Here is a 23,388-nt window from a genome sequence, read left to right on the forward strand (position 1 = left end):
CAATTTATTTTACTCAACATATTCCCAGGTAGCGATCTATATATCTTTAAGTATAACGTGACGGAATATTAAGTACGACGCGATAATACTAATTCTAATTAGTTTTTTGGGGAAAGGAAATGGCGCAGTATCTGTCTCATATATCGTTGGACACCTGAACCGCGCCGTAAGGGAAGGGATAAAGGAGGGAGTGAAAGAAGGGAGAAGGAGGTGCCGTAGTGGAGGGCTCCAGAATAATTTCGACCACCTGGGGATCTTTAACGTGCACTGACATCGCACAGCACACGGGCGGCTTACCGTTTTTCCTCCATAAAAACACAGCCGCCGCGGTCGGGTTCGAACACCCAAAACGCGAAAATACGATGTTTAAGCATCTTTGCAGTTGATTTGTGGGCGCTTCTGCATATTTTGCCGCTGGCTTCACCCAAGTTCCAGGACTTTCTAACACCTGTGCCAACTCATTAGAGGAACTAATAGTCCACAGCCTCGAACGACTACTTATACGCGGCAGTCAAAGCACCGGGGAGTCGGGAGTTCATGCGCTGGACGCCACGCCACGAATCAAATGACCCTCTTGCAACGGTCGCTGTGTAACGTTATATACAATCGCGATAACTCTAAATGCGTGGTGAGATAGCAAGTTCGAAAGTTCGAATCACGGAGTTACTGCGTCCGCTAATACAGCCTTTGCAATATCCACCCTATTGCGAGCACGACCAGCGGAAGCCGTGGAGAGAAATTTTGGTAGCCTCTTCCATTCCACTGGTGTGCTGCAGTAGTCCCAGGAGATACTTTTCCTCACGGTGGAAGCAGGCTAGCGACGACGCCACGGCCGCCCTGGAGAAGTGCAAGCATATACTTTTATTAGGGAGGGGCACCTTAACGAAGATAACCATGTAGACATGTGGTGGTCGGTCGACAGCGGCATGAACCGCGAGCTGGGTGACATCTGACACTGACGTCGAATACCGGCGTCCTTGCTCCGGCCAAACCGTCTTGCCCCGTTTCCAGCTTAGTTAGCCTCTATAGAAAATCCGGAGCCTTTAGGGCGGGCGCAGCTGGTAAAGGGCAGGGTTAATTGAAGAGACAGAGAGGCCTTTGCCGTGCAGTGGGCGTAGTCAGATTGATGATGATGACGATGATGTTCCGGCAGAGCCATCTTGCCCTAACGACAGGCAGACATCGCCCAGGAAATCTGAAGGCTAGCTATACTCTTCGACGGCCACACTGGAGCAGTGCCAGCAGATACTCTTTTTGGAAGAAGCGGCTGGGCGAAGATCGGGTTCATGACGCTGTGAGATGGTCAGACGGAGACGCCGCGAGACGGGACACATACCGAAATCGAATACCGGTGTCCTTAATTGTTCCGGCAGAGCAATCTTGCCGCCACGTCCAGCTGACTTCGCCAAGAAAATCTGGAGGCTTCGACTCCTCCATGGCCACCCTGGAGCAATGCCAGCAGATACTCTTTCAGGAAAGGGAAACGTCTGGGTGAAGACGGCCGGGGTTCATGGCGATGTGAGATGGTCAGACGGAGACGCCGCGAGCAACGACACATACCGATGTCGAATACCGGTGTCCTTGTTCCGGCCGAACCTTCTTGCCCCCATGCCAGCTGACTTCGCTGACAAAACCTGGCGGCATCTAATCCCGGATGGCCACCCTGGAGCAGTGCCAGCAGATACTCTTTCTGAACAGAGCAGCAGTTCGGCGAAGACGGGGTCCGTGGCGCTGTGAGGTGTTCGACGGCAGCGCCAGGAACCGCGAGCAGGGTGACATTGGACACCGACGGCGAATGTCGCTGTCCTTGCTCCTGCGGAACAGTCTTGCCACCACTTCCAGCTTGCTTCGCCCACAAAATCTGGAGCTTATACTCTTGGATGGCCACCCTTCAACAGTGCCAGCAGACTCTTTCTGGACAGAGCAGCGGTTCGGCGAAGACGGGGTCCGTGGCGCTGTGAGGTGGTTGGGCGGCAGCGCCATGATTTGAGGGCAGGGTGACATCGGACACCGACGTCGAATGCCGCTACCCTTGCTGATGACTAAGGTCTTCATGGTGGTTAATTACCTTGGTACGTCCTAATAGGAGGCGGCCATGGTCAGTGGCTGTCGCTGAACGTGCCACGGAGCTGGTCGGAGGTAAGGAGGACGGGCACCTGGACGATGTGATCCAGCCGGCGATCGGCTGCTTGCACGAAGCCATGGATCCAGTCGTGCTGTTGCGGTTTGGTGGTAGACCAGTGCAGCACTTGAGGCTCGTTAAATGATGTCTGAGGGTCGCTGGAGGAGACATCGGAAAAGCCAAGAAGCGGCAACCGTAAGAGGACAGGCTTGAAACCACCGCTCCCTGGAAAATCGAACAATCGAAGAATGCGCTCTTCTTTTTTCATTTGCTCGCGCCACACGTGCGACGCCAAGGGACTGGTGAAGGCGAATTTCTTTTCTTTCTTGTCTCTGCATCTGGGGGAAGAGAAAAAGAACGGACTAGGCGACCGTGTTTGGAAAACTTGCGTGCAAACGAATTTCTGAAAGGAGGGATTTGGTTTGAGATCCCCCTTACATGTGGCAAGGAGTATGTCGGCCAGACTGGACGCTGAGTAAACGAGCGTGCTGGGGAACACAAAAGGTCATTAGGGAACGCATCATATTCTTTCGAAAACCTACCTGTTCATTGCCGCTCTTGCATTGATAAAAATGGGAAAAACTGAACCACAATTTGGGGAGATCAATTCTAGCTGGAAGTAAAGATAGATTAGCTCACGAACTGGCTGAAGCCTTCTTTATCAAAGAGAGAGGTGACAAGTGCATAAGTAGCACTTCTATCTCCCTGCGAGCAAGTGAACATAGATTGTTTAAAAATACTCAATAATGAGTAGTTTCAGTCTGTGTAGTGTTTTTGATTTTTTTTTTGCCATATGGGAAATGTGCATGCGTTCACCTTCTTCGGGCTATATATATGCTACATGTGGCCTTCAATAAACACAGTTGGAGTCAACGCCCGTCCTGTCCGTCTTTCTGTGGGGTGTGTTAAATTCAGTGCTTTTTTTGCCTTTTGTTAGGCAATGCTCCACCAACTAGCCCTGCAAGACTAATAAACTGCACATCTCCAACCAAAAACTTTAATTTTAACCCGTTTTGAAGCCGGCTCGGCTCCTTCATCAGGGGCGACTGAGGGCAGTAGCTAGCGTCTTTTAAGTATGGAGGGGAGGAGGGGGTCAAAGGAACGAAAGCTGCGATGTGAAAGGCGTGGGGGAGGGCGGTTAAGGATGTTAGTCACGTCGCACTGTGGGTAGGCGGTCAATGGCGACTTTTTTTCGTTGACTGCCTCCCAGACAGGCAAATCTGTCAAAATGTTTAGTTTGTAAGCCCAGGAAGATGTACTGTTAAATTAAACCTGTAACCTGGTTTGTCCAGCAGAATGGTTTTGCTGCTGCATTACCACAGAGGCCCATTCACATTTGTTGAAGTTTCATTCAATGAGATGAATGAAGTGAACATGGCAAAGAACTCATGCCTGAGAAGGTGAACATAGAAGAGCAAAAGTAGTAAAAGGAGAGTACTTAACTTGATGTCCATATAGCAATGACTGTATAACGAAGCTACTCGCACCACTACGAAGTAGTGTATTACAGTGCTGAGCACAAAGCTTGAAACTGTGAAGCACTCTACGTTATGCTGCTTTGGTGCGTAAAAATCGAATCCTACTTTTAATTAATATTGCTCAGGAATCCTTTCAAATACCTATACCATAAATACTCTTAAACTTTTAGCTGCTTTATGAAAACAGAAAGTTAAGCAATTTCAATAGTTCTTTCAGAACTGACTTGAGAGTTGCAAGGTGCATTGACAAACACATGAAATGGGTGCATTCAGGATTAAATATTTGTCAATGTTGTGTTCATAGGCAGCCTGCAGTGCCCAGGCAGCACTGCAATCTGCCTGTTTCATATGGCTGCTCTGCACATTCGCATCTCACCTCCTTGAGCTTCACAGGTTGAAAACAAACCTCCAGCTTCTGCTGTGCTAGTGCAGTTCACGTTATCGACAGGCACAAGCAACGCACGGTGGTTCTTTTCACTTCACAGGTGCAGTTGGCACCTTGTAGAATTTGGTCACGCCCGTGTCACCAATGTGCGTTTGTTTTCAAACAATTTTTCTGGGTGGCAGACGAGTTTTCACGCCTTCCCTGTAAGATAATGCCTCCTGTGAAAAAAAATATATATATTGTTCAAATGTGCGTCTAAAAACTGCTGCTGTCAGCTGCTTTGGCAGTGACAAATGCAACACCACATTAGGAATGATTATGAAAGTGCACATTTGGCTGATAACATCCCTTGCCTAGGTGCCCCCATCGTACCCCACTTAGCTGACACACATCACATGTGGCTTCGACAGGGCACACATGCTTATGCCTATAAAAGCAGGCAGGTGGCTTTGAAAAGCACCATGGTTGCCACTATAAAATTCATGCTCTCTTGCTAGGCTGTGTTGCAGCACCGCAATCGACGCAGCAGACTTCATCACAGGTTGCCTATAAGGAATTGAAATATAATGTAACTTATTAGCTCTTAAGTGAACTCTGAACACACCCCTTAGCAGACCCTACACTACCTGCAACTCACACCTGGAGATGTCAGTCCTCCTGTTATGGCATTTGTCACCAGCTGTTCATGCTGTTATGAGCCAAACTATTTTTATTTTGAGCTCGCATTGCTCAAATATTGCAGTTTTGTGCGTTTACTATAACTTGTGCTTGTACTGAAAGATGGGATAGCTACAGCTTTTTAGATGACAGCTTGTATGAGTACCCTATATGCCCTTTAACGAGAAAAGTTTTTGCCATCAGTACATTTTATAGTTTCTTTATAGTTTCGTTACGAAATGTCAATAATGTTCTCGAGGAATGAGCACGTCAAGAGAATCCAGTGCGTGTTAACTTGCTTGAAGTAAGGCTGGTACACAAACATTTATTTGGTCGAACGCGTAGTGTTCCAGTGTTAGAAAAACAATAGGAAGGGGCATATGCAATAGGCCTCATTTTGACTTGTTTACTGAAAGGCAAAAATGTCAAGTAGCATACAGGATTATAAATTGGTTATAAACAACCAGAACAGGCTTACATTGCATACTGTGTGCCCACAGCACAGCAAAAATGCGACTCAGCCAAAGAGCACGTTCTTCTGTACAAGGTAACCAAAGCATCTTGCGGTTCTTCGGCAGTTTGAAGTCGGCACAAATATCTCACTACAATGCACATGCTAGGCACTTGAGCACGTCCTGACAATCTAGCAAGGCCAAAATTTGTTCCACCTCGACAACGGTCCATCAAATTTCGTCTTATTTGGCGTCACAGCTTTTCACCACATGACGGTAGTGCCTTGCGGTGGATACCCAATGAGGGATAATGAGAAGGCACAAAATACCAGAAGTGGAGCACACAACAGGTTTGCTACTGGAGTAAGAAAAAAATAAAGCAATGAGAGACCAGCAGCGGCGGACTGTGCCGCTGAAATCACAAGGCCTTCCGAGATGCACAAAATCCATGCGATGAAGTGCCTGCAGAACGAATGCATTTTCGGAGGTTGATTTCACACATTAAGAGGGAACGCCTCGTCATATTACAAAGGTAAACTACACCACAACTGCTAAAAATCACTGCTGAAAAGCTGTAAAGATGCAGGCAAGCAATCTGCAGCAAAATTTTAAGGAAACGCGTTTTCCGCCCTGGACGCGGCCATCTTCCTAGCCAACCGCACCAACAGGGCAACCAACAAAGCAAGTTCTGCCAAATTTAGCGGAATAATAAGACGCAGTTTTGAATCAACCATTTTGCTAAAAATGCCTCATTTTGTGAAATGAGTATAAAATAAAAATAAAATACTTTACAAAAATGCTGTGCCAGTCTTTTGTTGATCTCGAAATTGGCAGGGCAGCAGCATCGTGTTTGCCACGAAGTCAGATGGGCTACTGCTCGGTGCTGCGTGAAGTTGTCTAAATTAATTCGATTCCGTCTTTATTTTTGCAAAGGTATTCAATATGTAAGTTAATTAAACGCTTACGCATACCACGCTTCGACCCTCAGCAACTGGAATCAGCGAGTCGAGCTACGTAGGCTCGATGTGCCCCACACAGCGCTGTTCAAAGAATACCGTCACCGCAAGAGATGGCCAGAACGAAGCCGACGAAGCGTAGTTCTTCGCTTCGAACGATATGTGAGTGACATCGCCGGAACGCCGCGACAGCTTTCATAAACCTCAAACCGCAGTTCATGACCAACTTGGGTGCACTCGTCCGGTGACAACGCTGCGGCAATAACCCAACCAGCGAAAAGGTAAGCTATCAGAAAACACAAAACATTAGCGTGTGGAAATCTAAAGTATTAAATTTCCTGCGAACTGGGAAGCGTCTCTTACAACGTTAAAAACTTAAATATATACGGTGTCTCTTCAACAATGGGTGCCAACTAAGTGTGACAGTCATAACTTGCACGTCAGATACAGTATTGTGCGTTTTTATCGCTGACACTTTCAAAAATTTCCCCGCCTCAACCGCTGGCTCGTTTGCGGTGAAACTGCACACAGAGCTTGCGTATTATGGTAACTTTTGTATCGTAGGAAGTTTGACAACGGTACTTACTTAGTTGAGCCGTGCATGATGCGAAAACATAATCGTCTACGTAGAGATCGGCAACCAAAACCCGCAGATGACGCTTTTTCGCTGAAGGGCGGCAGTGGCGCCATCTGTTTGCGGTAGCGCGAAGCGTCACGACAAGGCCGTCGAGGAGAGCGTTGCAAGGAGCGCGGGCCGTTTGAATATGCTGTTCCTGTCGTTTCATCTGCTTCTACTGAAGCGCTTACAACATTTTCGACTAATTAAGCGGAAAAATATCAGAACAAATGATTTAACGAGGCTTTACCTTTTAAAGAATATTGTTTGCAATGCTCGCCTCGGCGGCCTAGTCGTGACGCTTTCCGCTGCCGAAAACAGATGGCGCCACTGCCGGTTCTCAGCGAAAAAGCGTCTTCTGCGGGTTGTGGCTCGCCGATCTCTCGTAGACGCTTACGTTTTCGCATCATGTGCGCCTGAATTAAGTAAGTACCATTGTCAAACTTTCTACGATACAAAAATTACCATAATACGCAAGCTCTGCGTGCAGTTTCACCGCAAACGAGCCAGCGGTTGAGGCGGGGAAATTTTTGAAAGTGTCAGCGATAAAGTCGAGAGTTCGACGAAAACTCGTCTGGTCGGGGACAAACATGTTGACGAAGAAGAAGGAGCGCCGACATAGTAACGATGTACGTAACAAAACAGTGGATTCAAATCCTATCGCCGAGCACGCAGTATCTACAGGCCATGACATCGACTGGGGTCGGGCACACGTGCTTTCAACGGAAAAGAAGCTATACCCTCGCCTGCACTTGAAATCATTAATCATCCAAACTACTAGTCACACCCTCAACCGCAACGATGGAAATCTTAACCCAATCTACGCACGCTCCCTGCGCCCTGTCTGTTTTTGTTTTTTGTTTTCTTTGGTCGGCGCTCCTTCGTCAACATGTCAGCGATAAAAACGCACAATACTGTATAAGATGTTGAAGCACTAGCTGTGGCAGTCGTTTGGTCGCGGATGGGATGGAAACGAAAGAATGCAAGCACTGGCCTTAAATGAATTAATTAAGAGCTTGAGATGTTCGGCTCCCATACAGGAGCTTTGTTCACAATGATACAGCGACACTGGGCACAAGCGTGCGGAATGGCGCCGTTGCTTGCTACTGTGAATGTGCCAAAAAAAATTGTCAGTTTTCTTTTCATACTGTCGTAGCTTTGGCTTCAAAAGGGAGCAGGTGATCGGTCTCCACGGTGCATACGAACACGGCTTTTAAAGGCCTGCTGCCTCTCAGTGATTTCCTGTCGACAATTTTGTTCATTACATCCTTCATAGCAACTCCAATTCACAGGGAATAAATTTTAGGCAACCGCAACTACACAAAGGTAGTGTACTGCTTTGAAAGTATGCACCTGTGGAAGAAACAGTGGTAATTTCTTGTGACTGACATTGCCAGAAAAAAAAAGCTTACTCCTTCAGTTTCATGCGTTTCACAGCAACCTTATCGTGTCGCAGTTGTTTGGTACGGATGTTTTACACTTGCAGTCCATTCTCATCTCAAGCAAAAACCCGTCTCTTTGTTCCCATCGCCATTACAAAAATGTGAAGTGAATGGCAATAATTTTACATTTACATTTTCATTCCTTACAAGGAATGAGCAAAATGCCTGCATAACCTACTAATGTGGTTATGAGAACTGGCATGGGGTCACTCGATCATAAGGTGCCATACATATCTGGTACTAGTCAAAAAAGCAATATTATGATTGTTAATATTCTGCCCCATGAAACTTGAAATATTCTTCAGCAGCCGTTCGGGACAAAAAGATATATTGCCTCCTCTATTACCACTTGCTTGACCAACATACGCTGCTGATAGACTAGCAGTTGCTGTGCCTGGCATAACGCCAGCATGCTCTAAATAAAATTCAGTGCTCTTTGGGAACATGCCTCAAAAAAATAAAAGAAAAGCGATTTGATACACATCTCTACGGCAATTTAGCTCAAGCCTATAATGTTGACCAACTGACCTTTAAGTAGTTTATTGCCTCTGATAGTGATTTGCTGCTGCTTATATATCCGCTAAATTTTTCACAAAAGGTATTCCCTGTTCAGATGTACTCTTTAGCAGCAGCACTATCACTGCCTCGTCCGCCATGCCATACTGCCGCTGCACCTCCTGTAGAAGGTGCAACGACCAATACTGAACTTTGACATCACAGTCATTGATCACCTGTTGAAGCTGAAAATGAAATAGTGTGAAAGCAGAAATAGGATTGTAAATTATTCAGCAGTTGTACGTAAATACCACATGGCGATTCATGTATATTATTGTCTTATGTATTATTACAAAGAAGAAAACATGCAACCAGGATTTGGTGTCTATAGTCATTGAACTTCTGCACAGGCGTAATTGATGGCTCATTGCCCTAAAAGCATAGATGTAAGCCAGCGACTTGCTGTACATGAGGCACAGTCACGTGCTACTTGATGGGAGGGCTACTCTCCAATTGCGCAAGGCATGTTTGCTTTTCTTGTGACTTGTCGTGTTAGCTTTCATGTCTTGTGCATATTGCATATGCAATTTTCTCGAGGGGGGAGGATGAGCCAACAACTTATCTTTTTGGGAGACCAGCTGGGTGGTGCTTAAAGGGACCCTGAAATGATTTCAGTGGTCGTATTCTAGTGCAGCAGATCTGCAGAGGTGGTCTTTGTGGGTATTCGAGTCAAATTTGAAAGCTCTGCGTGGACCCTACAATTTAGAAATCATTTTAAAAAAATCACTACTCGCAGTAGCTTGCAAACCGATTAGGGTGACATATCAACCCGCGCATGTCCCCTACCCCTATTTATTACATCAGTGGGCAGTCTGGGCTAGCCGGTTTGCCCACACTGTGAATGATTGTTTCAAGGTGAGTGACCCTTTGTTGGCACTGCATGATTCTGCCATTTGCACTCGCAAGCACACTCACACTGATGCAGCAGTCCACAGTCACTTTGCAGCTGGGACGTTGTCCTCCACACTGCGGCACAGCGAGTGACTGTGCTTGGCCTACTTTGATGGCCTGCCTGGGGGACACGTTTTGAACCTTTGTTCAGGCCAGGTCGTCTCCTTGAGATGCTTGTTGGCTGCACACTTATCTTACCTCGGCACCTTGAAACCCTGCAGACTGCAGCTGACATGTTTATCATTGCCGTGACAAAGCTTTGCTTGCTTGGAAGGCTTTTCAGTTTTTTTGCCAGTCTGGCTGTATGCTTCATGCATGTCGGGCCATTTCCAACTTCAGCCTTCAGGTGTTGAAAGGCTTCTATGAGGGCTTCGAAAGGGTCCTCCTCTAGTTCCTAAAGCAAAGACACACACACAAAAAAAACAATTCTTTGCTTAAATGCTCCTGTTGGCCTACCGATGGGCTGCTTGTCTCAATCTGTTCTATGCGAAGAGAAAACTGAGCTCTATGAACCTGATGCTCGTCAAAGGTACAGCACGGCAGGCTTTGTTAAACTTCCTCCCATTGAAAATGAGCCAAGTTCTTTGATGCACATGTGGCTAAAATGTAAGAAGGAAAAGTGAGGAGAAGCACCATGTATCCCAGACGTATTGTGAAAAAAGTGGCAGAACTAACATATTATTCATAAGCCTACTTTACGCTTCAGAATCATGGTTGCTAAGAGGCAGCACGCCAGTCGGCATGTGCAGGCTGTTGCTGCTGTGGGCAACAGAGAGGCATGATTCAGTAACGAGCTCTTGGGCGTGTTGGTTACTTGTCTTAGGCACAGTAGCAGCGCAAAAAAACACACAAAGAAGAACTAGACACGCAGCGTCTGTGCGTGTCTTTCGGTGTCTAGTTCTTCTTTTGTGTGTGTTTTTTTGTGCTGCTACTGTGCCTAAGAGAGGAATGAGAGGAGGATGATGCGTCATGCATATTTATTTATTTATTTATTTGAAATTCCTTACAGGCCCATTGGGCATTGTGTAAGGGGGGCGAAAAAAAGATATAATACAGTGCATTAATAACCAAAGGAAACAAAAGGAAACGTATGCGACGCAAAATAATTCACTACAATACAGGATAATGTGCTCACCGAACGTGGAAACAAAGCGCGATTAAGGCAAACACGGAAACATGGCAAGCAAACATAAGTAAGAAAACATCCGAATGGCATGAGTGTAGCAGCAAAGCAAAGAACAATAATAGACTTGAACGTAGGTGTGCTAAATGACGGTTTCAGTGAAATATGTGATGAGTTTAGAATGGAAAGATTCTAGATTAGACGCGGAAGCGATGTTGTCTGGCAGATCATTCCATAATCTGATGGCTCGTGGTAATGCAGATGAGTTAAAAGCCAATGTGTCACCATATATTCTTGCGAAACTAAACTGATTATATAATCTTTTCGACGTGCGGGATGAGACATCGAGTTGAAATGAGGTAGTTCTATTGAAGTGCGCATATTTGTGAAATAGTGTGAGGAGAGCGATGTCACGGCGCGTGCTTAATGATTGTAGAGAAAGATCTGTTTTAATCTGAGTGACGCTTGAGCGGCAGTTAAAGTTTCGTGAAATGAATCGTGCTGCCCTGTTTTGGATAGATTCTAACGCGATGATCATGTTCTTATGATAGGGAGACCAAATGGGAGAAGCAAATTCAAGTTGTGGACGAACAAAAGTGAGGTATGCTAGTTTTCGAATATTAGATGGTGAATTTCGGAGATTACGGCGTAGGTATCCTAATGACTTTGAGGCGACGGCACATATGGATGAGATATGGTATGACCATGAAAGATCTGAAGAAAAGTTAACGCCGAGGTATTTGTAATGTGATACGTGAGAGAGTAGATCATTTTGAATACGGTATGTATAGCTAGATTTGTTATTTTTACGGGTGAAAGAGATGACTTTGCACTTGGATACATTAAGAGTCATTAACCATGAGTTGCACCAGTCGTTAATAGTAAGGAGGTCTGATTGGAGCGCCAGGTGGTCATTAGTAGATCTAATAGGGTGGTATATAATGCAATCATCCGCGAAAATTCACATACTAGAAGTTATATTATTAGGTAAATCATTGATATAAATAAGGAATAATAAGGGACCAAGCACACTGCCCTGCGGTACACCGGAGTTAACTGGGGAAAGGTTAGAGGACAGATTATTAACAAATACGAACTGTTGGCGATGCGAGAGGAAGTTACGAAGCCATGTTAAAGTTAGCGAGTCTAGACGGAGTGATGATAATTTCGAAATCAAGCGGCAGTGAGCTACGCGGTCGAACGCTTCGGCAAAATCAAGGAATATACAGTCAGTTTGAAGGTTATTGTTCATATTAAAATGCAAATCAGTAGTTAGTTCGAATAACTGTGTTTCGCAGGAGTGACCCTTTCTAAACCCGTGTTGATTAGTGTAAAAAAAGTTATTCTGCTCAAGATGACTAAAGACATGCGATGAAATTATATGTTCAAGCATTTTGCAGCAGATGCACGTGAGAGATATAGGACGGTAATTTTCAGCGGAGTTTTTGTTTCCAGATTTAAAAATTGGCACTATTTTAGCTATCTTCCAGTCTGAGGGTAGTATTCCTGTAGTTAATGATTGCTGAAAAATATGAAATAAAATTTTGCTTGCCACTGGAACTGTATTTTTTTAAATTTTTGAATTAATGCCATCAACACCAGCCAAAGTAGATACCTTAAGAGAATTTATGAGACACGTGATGCCTTCTTCAGTTATCTGAATAGGTGTCATGTAGCGGTAATTAAGATCCGGAACTTCCGGAAGGGTGGAATGATCTTCAGAAGAGAACACAGATGAAAAGAAGGTGTTAAATATTGAGGGGCACTCGTTGTCTGAGATGGGGGTGTTGTTACTTTGTAGAGAGATGGAACTATCATCACGCTCAGGGCATACTTGTTTCCAAAACTTTTTGGGGTTAGTTTTCAAAAGGGCTGGAAGATCATGTGAAAAATATTTGTCTTTTGCAGCAGATAAGGCGGAGCAATAGAGTTTTAGTGCATCACTGTACTTGTTCAACGCAGAAATGGTACAGGCACGCTTAGCAGTCCGGTATAGCCGCTTTTTCTTGTTCCTTAGTTGTTTAAGCCTTCTAGTAAACCAGGGATTAGATTTATCTTTAGTTATTTTGATCACAGGGACAAACCGGTTGATCAAATATGAAATCTTATCTCTAAAAAGTATCCAGTTTTCCTCAACGCATCGGTTGTTAATTGAAGGTAGAAATGTGTGATAAAAGAAGGTTTCTAGTTCTGTGTTGATAGCTGTGAAATTAGCCTTATTGTAATCGTGAATCTTTTTTGTTACATAGCCCATAAACTGAACCGGGATGTCAATACTTAGCTGAAGTAAATGATGATCGCTGAATCTCTTTAAATGAGTTACTGATCCTATCGTTTCCGGTGCTGTAGTCAGTATCAGATCTAGTATGTTAGTGCCGCGTGTAGGTTGGTTTACAACCTGGAATAGGTTGAAATCGAGCGTCAGGTTACAAAATTCTGTGGAAATATGACAAGGTGATGATGGGGGGAGGGCATTGTCTGATCGTGGGGCGGCTCCTCTGCTCTCCTCTATATTTAAATTTACTTCCTCCATGGTCTAAAATATGCATGAACCGTTGTTAGGTCTTCTTGCTTTTGGGGGAAAATTGCATAATTAAGCATTTCTGCAGAATTCTTGTTAGGAACGACAATTTTGTTTTTTGTTATTACAGACACCAATCAGAGTGTGAGAGTAATAAAAATGGGACTGGTTTGTTTTGAATTCTCGTAAAAGTCAGCATATTGTTACACAGTTTTGTTGATGCCTTGATATGCTTAACCTCTCCATCTATATAAGCAAGTGAACGCCTCGAGCTTGGCGGCTGCAGTAACAGTGAATTCACATTCTTTCAGAGGAAAAGCCACGATACTGTCATATTTTGAAAGGAGCATTAATGGTAGTGATGAAGTTTCTAGTTTTGAGTAACGCTCAGCATCCAATCATGGGTTTTTATCTTTTATGGTACAAGGCTGTCCAGGAATGAATGAGTGACAGTCCAATGCCAGACTAATATATGGCTTTGTCCGGCTTGCATGCATGGCCACGACAGCAGGTGCAGGATTGTGCACCATGGCACTGGGGGGCATTGTCTTACCACCACCTTCCTTCAAGTGAAGGGAATACCAAGTATTACCTGATCCTGAACTGCAACCAGCACATGCTGCTTTACTGAAGGTACATTTGGAGTATGCACGGTGTTTCAGATATAAGCATGTATTTATTTTATGTGCGTTATGGTTTCTGCAAAATGTTGCATATTTTTCTTTATGAATTCGCAGCATTTTAAATTCTCCACCACAGAAAATAATGGGCCTTAGTCATCATAGGGTGCCTATTGTCACTGACTATGGTTTATAATGACTGCAGCCAACATAGAGTTGCTGTAATTCATCTTGCTAATGTATAGCACCATAACTTACCTGGTTCATTAGTTGAGCAGTGGAAGTTTCCCTACTTTCTGGAGGACTGTACTGGGTCGTTGGAGCTGTTGAAGTGGAGGGAGTGTCCCAACAGTCTAGAGCATCGGTGGGAGCCTTGCTGCATGCAGCATTTTGCAGCACTTGTGTCTCGTGGAGGCCTTCAAAGAAATCAATGCCAGGACAGTTGTCTCCGAGCGCAAGCTTTCCAAGGTTGTAGCGAGCTTCTGTAGTCAGCAGAGGTGCTTTTGGGAAGATCCCACCAAACACTTTGTGCACGAGTGCCTGGTGTTTACAAAATGCGCCCTGCTGACCAGAGCGGCAGGTGCACAGGCCGATGTCAGAGGACACAGTGTAAAGCTTGCTATCTGGACTGCTGCCACTTGGGACGACATAATGCCAATCTCCATTGCACCTAATGTTTTTTTGGTGTCTTTTGGCAGCTTCTTTAAAAGCCTCTCATAGAGGAGCATGTGCCCAGTCATACGTGAGTGTGCAAGGTCTAGTATTCTGTGGAAAAAATATTTCTCCCACACAACAGAGAGGAATTCAGCTAGGGTCACAACATTAAACGTTTTTGTCCTGTGCAAGATTATGTCTTTCAGGACCCTAATCGAGGCCTCTGAATAATTATTTGTGTTGTGGCCTCGTGTCTTCGCTGACAGTCGGAAGAGAAGCACCTATTCTTCTTCTCTCTCCAGTAGAGTGTCGACGTGGGTGATGAAGCCCTTGTGCTGTTGGGAGTAAAGGTCTTGCTTGGCGGCCTCCAATGTGTCTTTGCTATTAGCGTACATGATCTGCAAGGTTTCCAGCAAAAAAAAAAAAGAATAGCTCCAAGCAGAAGCATTTAAACACTAGTGCAGTATATAAAAAAACTAAATACCTATTTCAATTCTGAACCACGTTATATAAAGTACATTCCAAACATTTACATGTAGTCTGAGAGCTTAGCTTTAAATTAGTCAGTGTCCAAAATTTTTAGCACTGGTGCTGCCATCTCAAGAGCATCTGCTGTATTGAAGTGCAGCAGCAGGTGGAAACACTAGTATAGCTTCAACGGCATTGTAAAAATCCTTACTTAATTATGAGCTAGAACAAAGTTGCTACAACGATTTATACATATGTTGAGTTTGTCAATTCGGTCTACAGATCCATGGAAGAATGAGCAGGTGCGTTAATTTTGGGTGCACATCGGGAAAAGTTTCATGAAGACCTTGGCAGTGATTAAGCAAGCATTCACGCAGGTTTGCAAGGCCTGTATGAAATGCTGTTACCAAAATTAAACTTTTTGAATTGGTTACAGACACGGCAGCAGATTTAACTCTTGTTGTGCATGATTTTATTGCCGTATTTGTGGTTGAGATCCTGACCACTCTTCGGAACGAGGAGTGCATTGACACCTGCATGGAGCTACATAGGATTGTCGTAAATGTGCAAACATTTCGTTCCAGGTCACTGTTGCGGCTACATGGTGTTACAATTATGACTCTGAAAGAAAGCAACCATCCTCCCAGGGAAGAGCCTGCACTTGTGATGAATGGTGAGACAAGTGTAAAGTCGGGTGCATGTTCAGGACTATCCTTGGCATCCATGGCATTGTGCACGAAAAGCAGACACAAGAACGACAAAGGAGTCAATTCCATCTGCTACTGTACCATCTTGCAGCACCTGGAGACGTCCCCTTAATCGGCCTACAGAATGATTTCAAGGCTCCCTTTTCCAAATTTGCTGCTTTTGTTAAAAAAGAGGTGGAGCTACCATCAGAAAAATGTATCAGGGCTATGACATTGCATCTCACATAAAGCGAACAACCTTGGCTATATCACTCTGTTACAACTAATGAGGAAGCGCTGTAAGCTCACTCCCACAGTCTCCTAGCTACTGTGATCCCCGTAAAAAAAAATGTAGCTACCCCCTCCCCTGAAATAAATAAATTAAAGTGGATTTGAAGCTTTAACTGCTATCCAGGTTTGCTCCAACAGGCTACAAGGTCAGGTGTCGCTTGCGTGTGCGCCAGCCAGGTAAAGCGTCTAAACTGGAAGCAGAAGCACGGTAAGCACTAGACAGGTGCAGCGTTGGAAGTGAACTGCTGCACACGGCCGGTGCTCAGCCAATGGCAGGAATTTGAAAAGCTTGAAAGCCAGTCACGAGGTATGCCTTGCAGGCCCACCTGGTCACGTGATGAGTCACCTGTCCAATCTGATCTCTGCCCTCTGTGCGACTGCCGTGTCCAAGAAACTTGTAAACAGCAGATTTCCTGTGTAACCCATGTTTAGAGCACTCGAACAGTGTGCACCAATCACTGAAATCTGAAATCATGTAGTAGCCATTGTTTTTTTTGCAAAGGGCTATTTCCCACCTGGTTTATAGGCCTATTCGACTATTCCTGTGGAAAGGTTGTTCAAGAGCCTAATAGTCACGGCAAGGTATAGCTTTATTTGGAACTCTATGCATTACTTGAGAGCTTTACAGAAGGGTCATGCATACCGTACGTTATGAGTGCACTTGTGCTGCAGTAGCTTTGCACCCTGACAACTTTGTTGAGGATTGAAGGCGAGGATAGCGACTTTCACCGGTTGCCATGAGCACCTCATTCACGACGGTATTATTATGTCCCTGAAACGCTAAGGTCTTGGCCAGGAGCACGTGACCATTCTAGAGAGCTTCGAAAGCAGTTTGATAGGGTCCGCTTTGAAGAAACAGGCACACACAGCCGACCTTTTGAACAAATAACTGCCACTTTTCCCTGACTATTTTTCGGCTGTAATAGGGCAAGTCCAGTGTCTACAAACATTAGATACAACGAACCTAATCCGTGTGACCGTCAAGTTTATTATAAGTCGGCTCGACTGTTTAACCTTGTCCATGATCACGAGGTTGTGCACAGCTCTTTATCTGAACAGTATTGTCTCATTCCACAGTCGCAAATGGTTCCTTGTTATGCCTGCTTGCCACCGACACCTGTGCTGCATAAGTAGTCCCACAATCTTTGTGATGATGAATTGTGAGGTGAAAACTCTCCTATGCTAGGCTGTACTTTTTACAATTATGTGTGTATGGTGCATACAAACTGAAACACGAGTGGTCAGTGCTTTGGCTGCATCATCATGTACCAGACATGCTATAGTAGCACCCATTCTTCAACCAAATACCATAGGCCTGCACAGCACGCATACAATCTATGACTTGTGAGACATTGTCTTGTGACATAGTATCAACAGCACAATACCTGGCCTTTCCATTGCAGTGGCTCAGTGCTTATGGCGCTTGGCTGCTGACCCGAAAGATGTGGGTTCAATCCCAACCACAGCGGTCTCATTTTGATGGAAGCGAGATGCTAGAGGCCTGTGTGCTGTGCGATGTCAGTGCATGTAGAGCCCATGGGGCCGACATTATCCGGAGACCTTCACTACGGCGTCTCTCATAGCCTGAGTCGCTTTGGGTGATTAAACACCCATAAAACATCAAAACTCTTTCTTCTGAATCGGTCGCTCATGGCTGTTTCTGCATGCATTCAGATTTTTATATCGCTGATAATGAATAAATTCCGTACCTTTTGAAAAATGGCCATCAGTGACTTCCTTTCACTTGGGCTGACACCATGCTTGGCAAGCGTCAGCCACCGCCACTCAGCCTGCGCTACATGAAAGTGGCATAGCTGCTGCCTGGCTTCTGGCCTGTGTTCAAGAATTGCTGCTTTCTCAGCAGCACTGTTATCAGTCATAAAAGTCTCTGGTGCCTGCAACAAGAAAAGGCCACATATTGACAGCTATGGAACAGCTGAGTTATTCCCATGACAGACATTTACGGGTGCAGGGTAACATGATTAGAACAAACCTTGGGAGGCAGTAGTTTAACTGCATTGTATGTCAGTTCAGCTGACCTTGCTACATTACCCTGTGTTGCTATGAGGGTATTTTTCACTTCGGCTTTGATAGCATTACTTAAAGGATCCTAACACTATGCAACTATAATTTCTATCCTTGCCAAACATAGCTTGATATTTCAATGTAGAGGTGACATTTACTCAGCATAGTTCAGCGTGTCAGGCAGGCTATACCAGAGAAAGCTTAACCTAACCACTTCAATTCTATAGCTTGTTCATTTGTGGTTGAAGTCTTATATATGACAGGCTGGGCATGACAGGCTGACATGACAAGCTGGGCAAGCAGGAATTTAGGAAGCATTGGGATAGGCTTGCATTAACTCAGCTTTTTTTTTTATCAAAGTGCAAAGTCATATATTTTAAAATTTACAGATTGTCACACCGCCTCTTGCAGCAAACTGTTGAAGCTTAGAAGTTGCAGGCATGGCCTGTGGCCAATGCTGGTATTGTTAAGCAGTGGCTCTGTCTCTGCTGCTTTCAAAAAGTACAGGCTGGCGCAGATCCATATTCTGAATTAATGTTGCCTAACTCATGTATTCTAGCATTACCTGGCATTTCTTCAAACAACATGTAGTATAATTTACAATTTACATGTGCCCACCTCACAGCCTCCAAAGCAAAAGGGGTAGTTGTGCTTCAGGAGCTCGAAGCCTGCTGAGTAGCCCTCAGTAGTCTGACTGCTGTGCACAATGACTGCTATGGGTATGGCACCACCTGATGTTGTTGTCAGCATAATTGTCACGCTGCTCCTTGTTGAGTCACATGACGCCGTGGAATCAACGAAGATGACTTCGGAGGATGATTCCAGCTGCTGGGCACACCTCATGATTGGAGTTACCAGGAGCACTGCCCAGCTGCCTGCCCCTCCCTCTGAGTGCACCTTCACATCAACTCCTGCATAAAAAGGTTTTCATGTTTCAGTATGGCATAACATGAAAGCATAGTTTGTGTGGCAACACAGATTATCTTATGAGGCACTGAGAACAAATTGATTCCTACATCGATTCCTACTCTTATATGGACGAAGAGCACATTTTCACTGAAAAGAATTTTTATATGGTAGGAAGGACTTTAAAATGGAAGAAGGGTATCGCCATCGCTGCCCATTTCCACAGCTACATTTTAGTGATTTCACGCGAGATTTCTTGTTCCATGCAACAAAGAACAAAGTAAAATGTGCCTGCATAATGTAACTTTATGTATTGCTACTGGCAGTCCACTTTCATCTCACCAGGGAAATGAAACAGCTAAATGTGCAAAATATAACTAAACAAACTCGCAACACAATGTCATCACCGCCATTGCAAGTTTTCATTAAAATAGGGCAAAAATATTGCAGTGTTAACTCCTCATTTTTTCAGCAAAAACATACTTATACTGTATGTTTTTCTCTGAGTTTGGTGGCTATGCAATATTCCATTCCGGCGCAAATAAGTATTGAAGTTTGTCATTTCCGTGGCTTTCTGTTGAGGTGATTGCTTTAAGCAAGACTGCATTTTCGGCATCACAAACATTCCCTGTGCGTTTATACTTTCTAGCTGCTTCACTAACAAAATTTTCATGCTGTTTTAGGTCATCGTAACATTTTATGAAAGGACTCATTGTTTTCAGTCGCTGCTTGAGCCATGCAAGACGAATGTGCATATTTTTCAATGATGCTGTGATGGCATTTCAGCATCACGCGAAGCACGCCCCTGGCCACAGGCTGAATTTCAGTTTCGGCTTGCTGTTTTTGCTTTTTTTAAAATGGGTTCACTAAATAACTTGAAAAATGTTTTTTTTTTGTTGTGTAGAGTGGACTCTATAAAGATGTGATGTTACTGTCAACTTGAAATGTTTGATAAACCTCAGGTGTAGCACTCACTTTAACAGTCCTTGAAGTATTACTGCTAGTCGGACCTCAGAACTTCACCAAGCTCTTTTTTCTTTCTTATTCTATTGAGTAGTCCTTTATAAGTCCTGGCCTTATGATCCACTTATTGGAAGTCCTTTATCTTCGTTGTATGCTGTTCTGTGTTTTGACGATTTCTCTAAAAATGGGATTTGGTGGGATTTTTCTTTCACTCGGAGCATAAAGTGCTTCATAGACCTGTGTTACACAAAGGGGTGCAATTCTTTCAATACATATCACATGTTAGTACCTGCATGTGCAGATGTTTACGCTCACTGCCCGCTTGGTGGGTGTGCTACATTGTAGTTTTGTCTAGGCACAATATTTGGCTGAAAAGGGTTAGAGCATATTGCGTTCTTAGTAAGCAGAACAAATATTTGTCACTAACTTGTGTTAAGGAAAGCTATCTCCTGGCATTAGGCCTGAATAAATTTTTGGCATTACAAAGAAAGCTAAAGGTGCAGTGGGGTAGGCAACATTTTTGGTATCTTTGTGTAAACAAAGTTAAAGCTGACAAATTTTTCCCTTATTGGTTAATAGGTGCTTGGCATTGCTGAGCGAGTATCTCTGTGTCTCAATACTAGATAGCGATCATGCTTAGTGCATTGTTTCTGTTAATTGTCCACCCTCATCAGTACATTGAACAGGCTAATGAGACACATATTTGAACTTGCTTCACTTCTTCCAGAGCAATAATAATGCATTTAGCTTAAAGTATGTTACTGCTTACAACACAACCTTGCAAAATTGACGGCTTTCTCAAAACAGTTTTCTCGGTGGCAGATGGTCCAGTCTAGTGTCCATAAATATTGGTTTGCAATTCAGCTGTGCACCTGTGCGTAGCGCGCGAGTTTGTGTTGAAGTGGCATAGAAAAATAGACTGCTAGAGGACATCACAACTCAGACTGTTTTTGTGGCGAGCAACTAGAGGCCATGCTGTGTTGCTGTTTTAGCAGCATTGTGCATGGATGATTCCCTGCTGTGGTGTGGTCACTGAGCAAGGCAACCAGACTGGGAGCACATGCAAAAACTGGTTTAGCCTTCATACTGACATAGCTGCTTATTAGCCACAGAACGATGTACAGAAAGGAACCCTTATGGAGGACTAGAAGTGAACTTCTGAAGGCAGTACATTTTATTCCCACTGGCAGCTCTAGCAAGTGGCAAGCAACAAAAAAATGTTCCCTTTAACACGTTGTACAAAGGTTTGTGGCATGCACACTTAGCTGTCATCAAGCCTTTCTTTTTTTGCTTACCTTGTTCTGTATACTCGGGGATTTTCTCCTGCAGCCTCATCAGTGGTTCCGAAACTGTGCCATAATGTGTCTCCCGCCAGGCCTCGTACATATAATAAACAGTCCTTTTTGTTGGGTTTAGTGCACCACTGGCAAGTTTCAGCAGGCTTCCAGTGTCGCCTTCAACACACAAAGACCCTTCGTGCAGGCGTATCGCATCAGCCGGAGTAAGTCCATCAGTGAAGTACTGGTGAAAAAGTTGTTTGTTTCCTCACTGCATCGCAGAAGGTGGAGAGCGGCTGCACTCTCCGTTGCATGGTTGTGCTGGGTGTGCAACTTGATCAATGCACACAGCGGAGGGTTTCTTCGGAGATACGCATCATTCTTTTGGGTGTTGTAGTTTACTTTTTTAAATCTTTATATTGATCATTGCATTGCAGTTTGTTGTGCGTTTGGTGTTTTTTTTTTGTTGAGGCAGTGGAGGTGGCACCTCCAAACTTTGTGACACACCATTCTGCAAAGGACACATGTTCATTCTATAAAACACCACTTCCTTCAATTTTCTAATCTGCACATTGATATACTTCAAACTAATGTTAGGTGTGCATATTTCACTACCATTGTTAAAAACTTCTATAAAACACCACTTTCTTCAATTTTCTAATCTGTGCATTGATATACTTCAGACAAACTAATGTTAGGTGTGCATATTTCGCTACCATTGTTAAAAACTCCATCGTGCAAACTGCTGGCCTATTTTTGCATGTATCCTGCCACACTGCTCACCACAACCTTAAATTATAGTAAACAAAACTATTTACCAGAATATAACTACAAATCATTACTCATGTGCAAAGTCCGGCCTGCAACAAATTTATGCTAACGGCAGTGTTATAATTAATTTGTTTCTGAAACAGCACTTTCATTCCAGGTAAGGTAGCTTTCCCGCATCGCATGTTAACCGTGATTTCGTGTCGCGAGAATTTTTAACAAAAACTAATTGGAGTTATGTAATGCAGCATTTGAGATGCTATTCGACGAAGATGGGGAAATATTGTGGGAAAGGTAGCTTGTGGTTGTGCACTGCTGCTGTTTAGACCATATTTCGCGACGTGAAGCTTGCTTTCCTGCAAAGCTAAGGCACGTCCACAAATGAAACTACCTTGCAGTTCAATTCCCCCTTCCCGGGGATGGTAATTAAAGTGCGTGACAATTTTCTACCTTAGAGGATTTTCATGAACTGATAACGAAAAAAATTTTTTTAATGCGTTTGCGGGCGACGCGGATCTTAATCGCACAATAATGTATGCGCCGAAAGCGCGGACTAAACAATTCAGACCTACTTTTGACATTTGCCCTCCTTTTGGGCGCTGCAGATGATCCATGATGTATTCGTAGCGGCGCTGTAACGTTTCACCCACTCCGAGGCCCCTTCTTCACTGGGAAAGTCGCTTCGTAAAACGACAGTATGTGCTGCCGAAGCAGCAACATCCCGGAGGCATTGCCAACCGAAGCCAAGGCCCTCCTCGGGAGGAGCAAGCATGGTTTCGTTGTTGAACTTTTTTTCCAGACAACTTGAATCAACGTCAGCGAGCTCCCGCAACTCGGAAGGAAATCGAGCACGGCGAAACCGCGCACGTATGCAGACGAAAAAGACAGACACTGAAAATACAGTGAGGAGGGTGGAAAGCAGAAATTCTCTATTCTTTCCCCAAGCACGCGCCAGAAGCTGGGTCGTCCATTTCTCGGGAGAGGTCATCTCCGTGGGAAGTAGTGATTTACTGAGAGGCGTGACGCCCGCGCTTAGGGTGCCTCGATGCCAGCTACCCGCGCTAATCCTTCCGGCGCCGACTCATCCCCTGCTCACCGGCCGTGCACGAGGGGTAGAACAGTGACAGTGCATAGCGCGTTTCGGACGCTGCCCAAAGCCGTGGGAAAATTAGGGAAGAACCCCGAACTGCCTTGTCAGAGCCGACGACCTTTTCTCGCTGAAGAAATTTCTTTTGCTGTCAGCGGAGACGGCAAAGCCTGTGCGTGCAAGCTTCTATGGGGAATCAGTGGAATGCACATGCAGCGAGCTGCGTACGCGGAACCACGCGCCCTGCACACTCCAGGAGGTGCGCGGTCCACAGTGTTCAGGCCGGTGAGCCCTGGGCTCCGTCCACTTGTACATACGGTGCCATTGCACTGCTATTGGTTCAAATTGGGTGGTAGCTGGTTTAGTAAAGCTCTGCCCAATTATCGAATGGGTTAAAACCCGCTGCAAACAAAGACTTAGGAGGAGCGCGCCGAGTCTCAGTCTC

The 23,388-nt window shown here is 44.7% G+C and overlaps 1 protein-coding gene and 2 long non-coding RNA genes across 5 annotated transcripts; 1 reads left to right on the forward strand and 2 right to left on the reverse strand.

The window, feature by feature from the left end:
• Positions 1-395: 395 nt before the first annotated feature.
• Positions 396-6,987, reverse strand: LOC144115312 (uncharacterized). 2 transcript variants are annotated; one of them, XR_013311350.1, is made up of 3 exons: positions 6,637-6,987; positions 3,977-4,203; positions 396-2,460 (listed from the first exon to the last, which is right to left on the reverse strand). It is a non-coding gene; the product is annotated as an uncharacterized LOC144115312 (long non-coding RNA). The 2 variants fall into 2 exon arrangements; XR_013311349.1 differs by lacking the exon at positions 6,637-6,987 and adding an exon at positions 5,121-5,789.
• LOC144115311 (uncharacterized) lies at positions 5,907-15,895 on the forward strand. Its single transcript, XR_013311348.1, has 3 exons — positions 5,907-6,331; positions 13,707-13,831; positions 15,525-15,895. It is a non-coding gene; the product is annotated as an uncharacterized LOC144115311 (long non-coding RNA).
• LOC144115309 (uncharacterized) lies at positions 7,116-23,388 on the reverse strand. 2 transcript variants are annotated; one of them, XR_013311347.1, is made up of 5 exons: positions 21,107-23,388; positions 18,561-18,853; positions 17,627-17,812; positions 14,077-14,870; positions 7,116-9,948 (listed from the first exon to the last, which is right to left on the reverse strand). XR_013311347.1 is itself a non-coding variant. In XM_077649645.1 (4 exons), exons 1-4 carry the CDS (start codon positions 21,195-21,197, stop codon positions 14,754-14,756), a joined length of 687 nt encoding a protein of 228 aa, XP_077505771.1. In that variant the 5' UTR covers positions 21,198-23,388; the 3' UTR covers positions 13,845-14,753. The 2 variants fall into 2 exon arrangements, 1 of the variants encoding a protein (XP_077505771.1); XM_077649645.1 differs by lacking the exon at positions 7,116-9,948 and having other exon boundaries at positions 13,845-14,870.

Source organism: Amblyomma americanum, chromosome 1 (assembly GCF_052857255.1).
Source record: "Amblyomma americanum isolate KBUSLIRL-KWMA chromosome 1, ASM5285725v1, whole genome shotgun sequence".
In the NCBI taxonomy this organism is placed as follows: domain Eukaryota; kingdom Metazoa; phylum Arthropoda; class Arachnida; order Ixodida; family Ixodidae; genus Amblyomma; species Amblyomma americanum.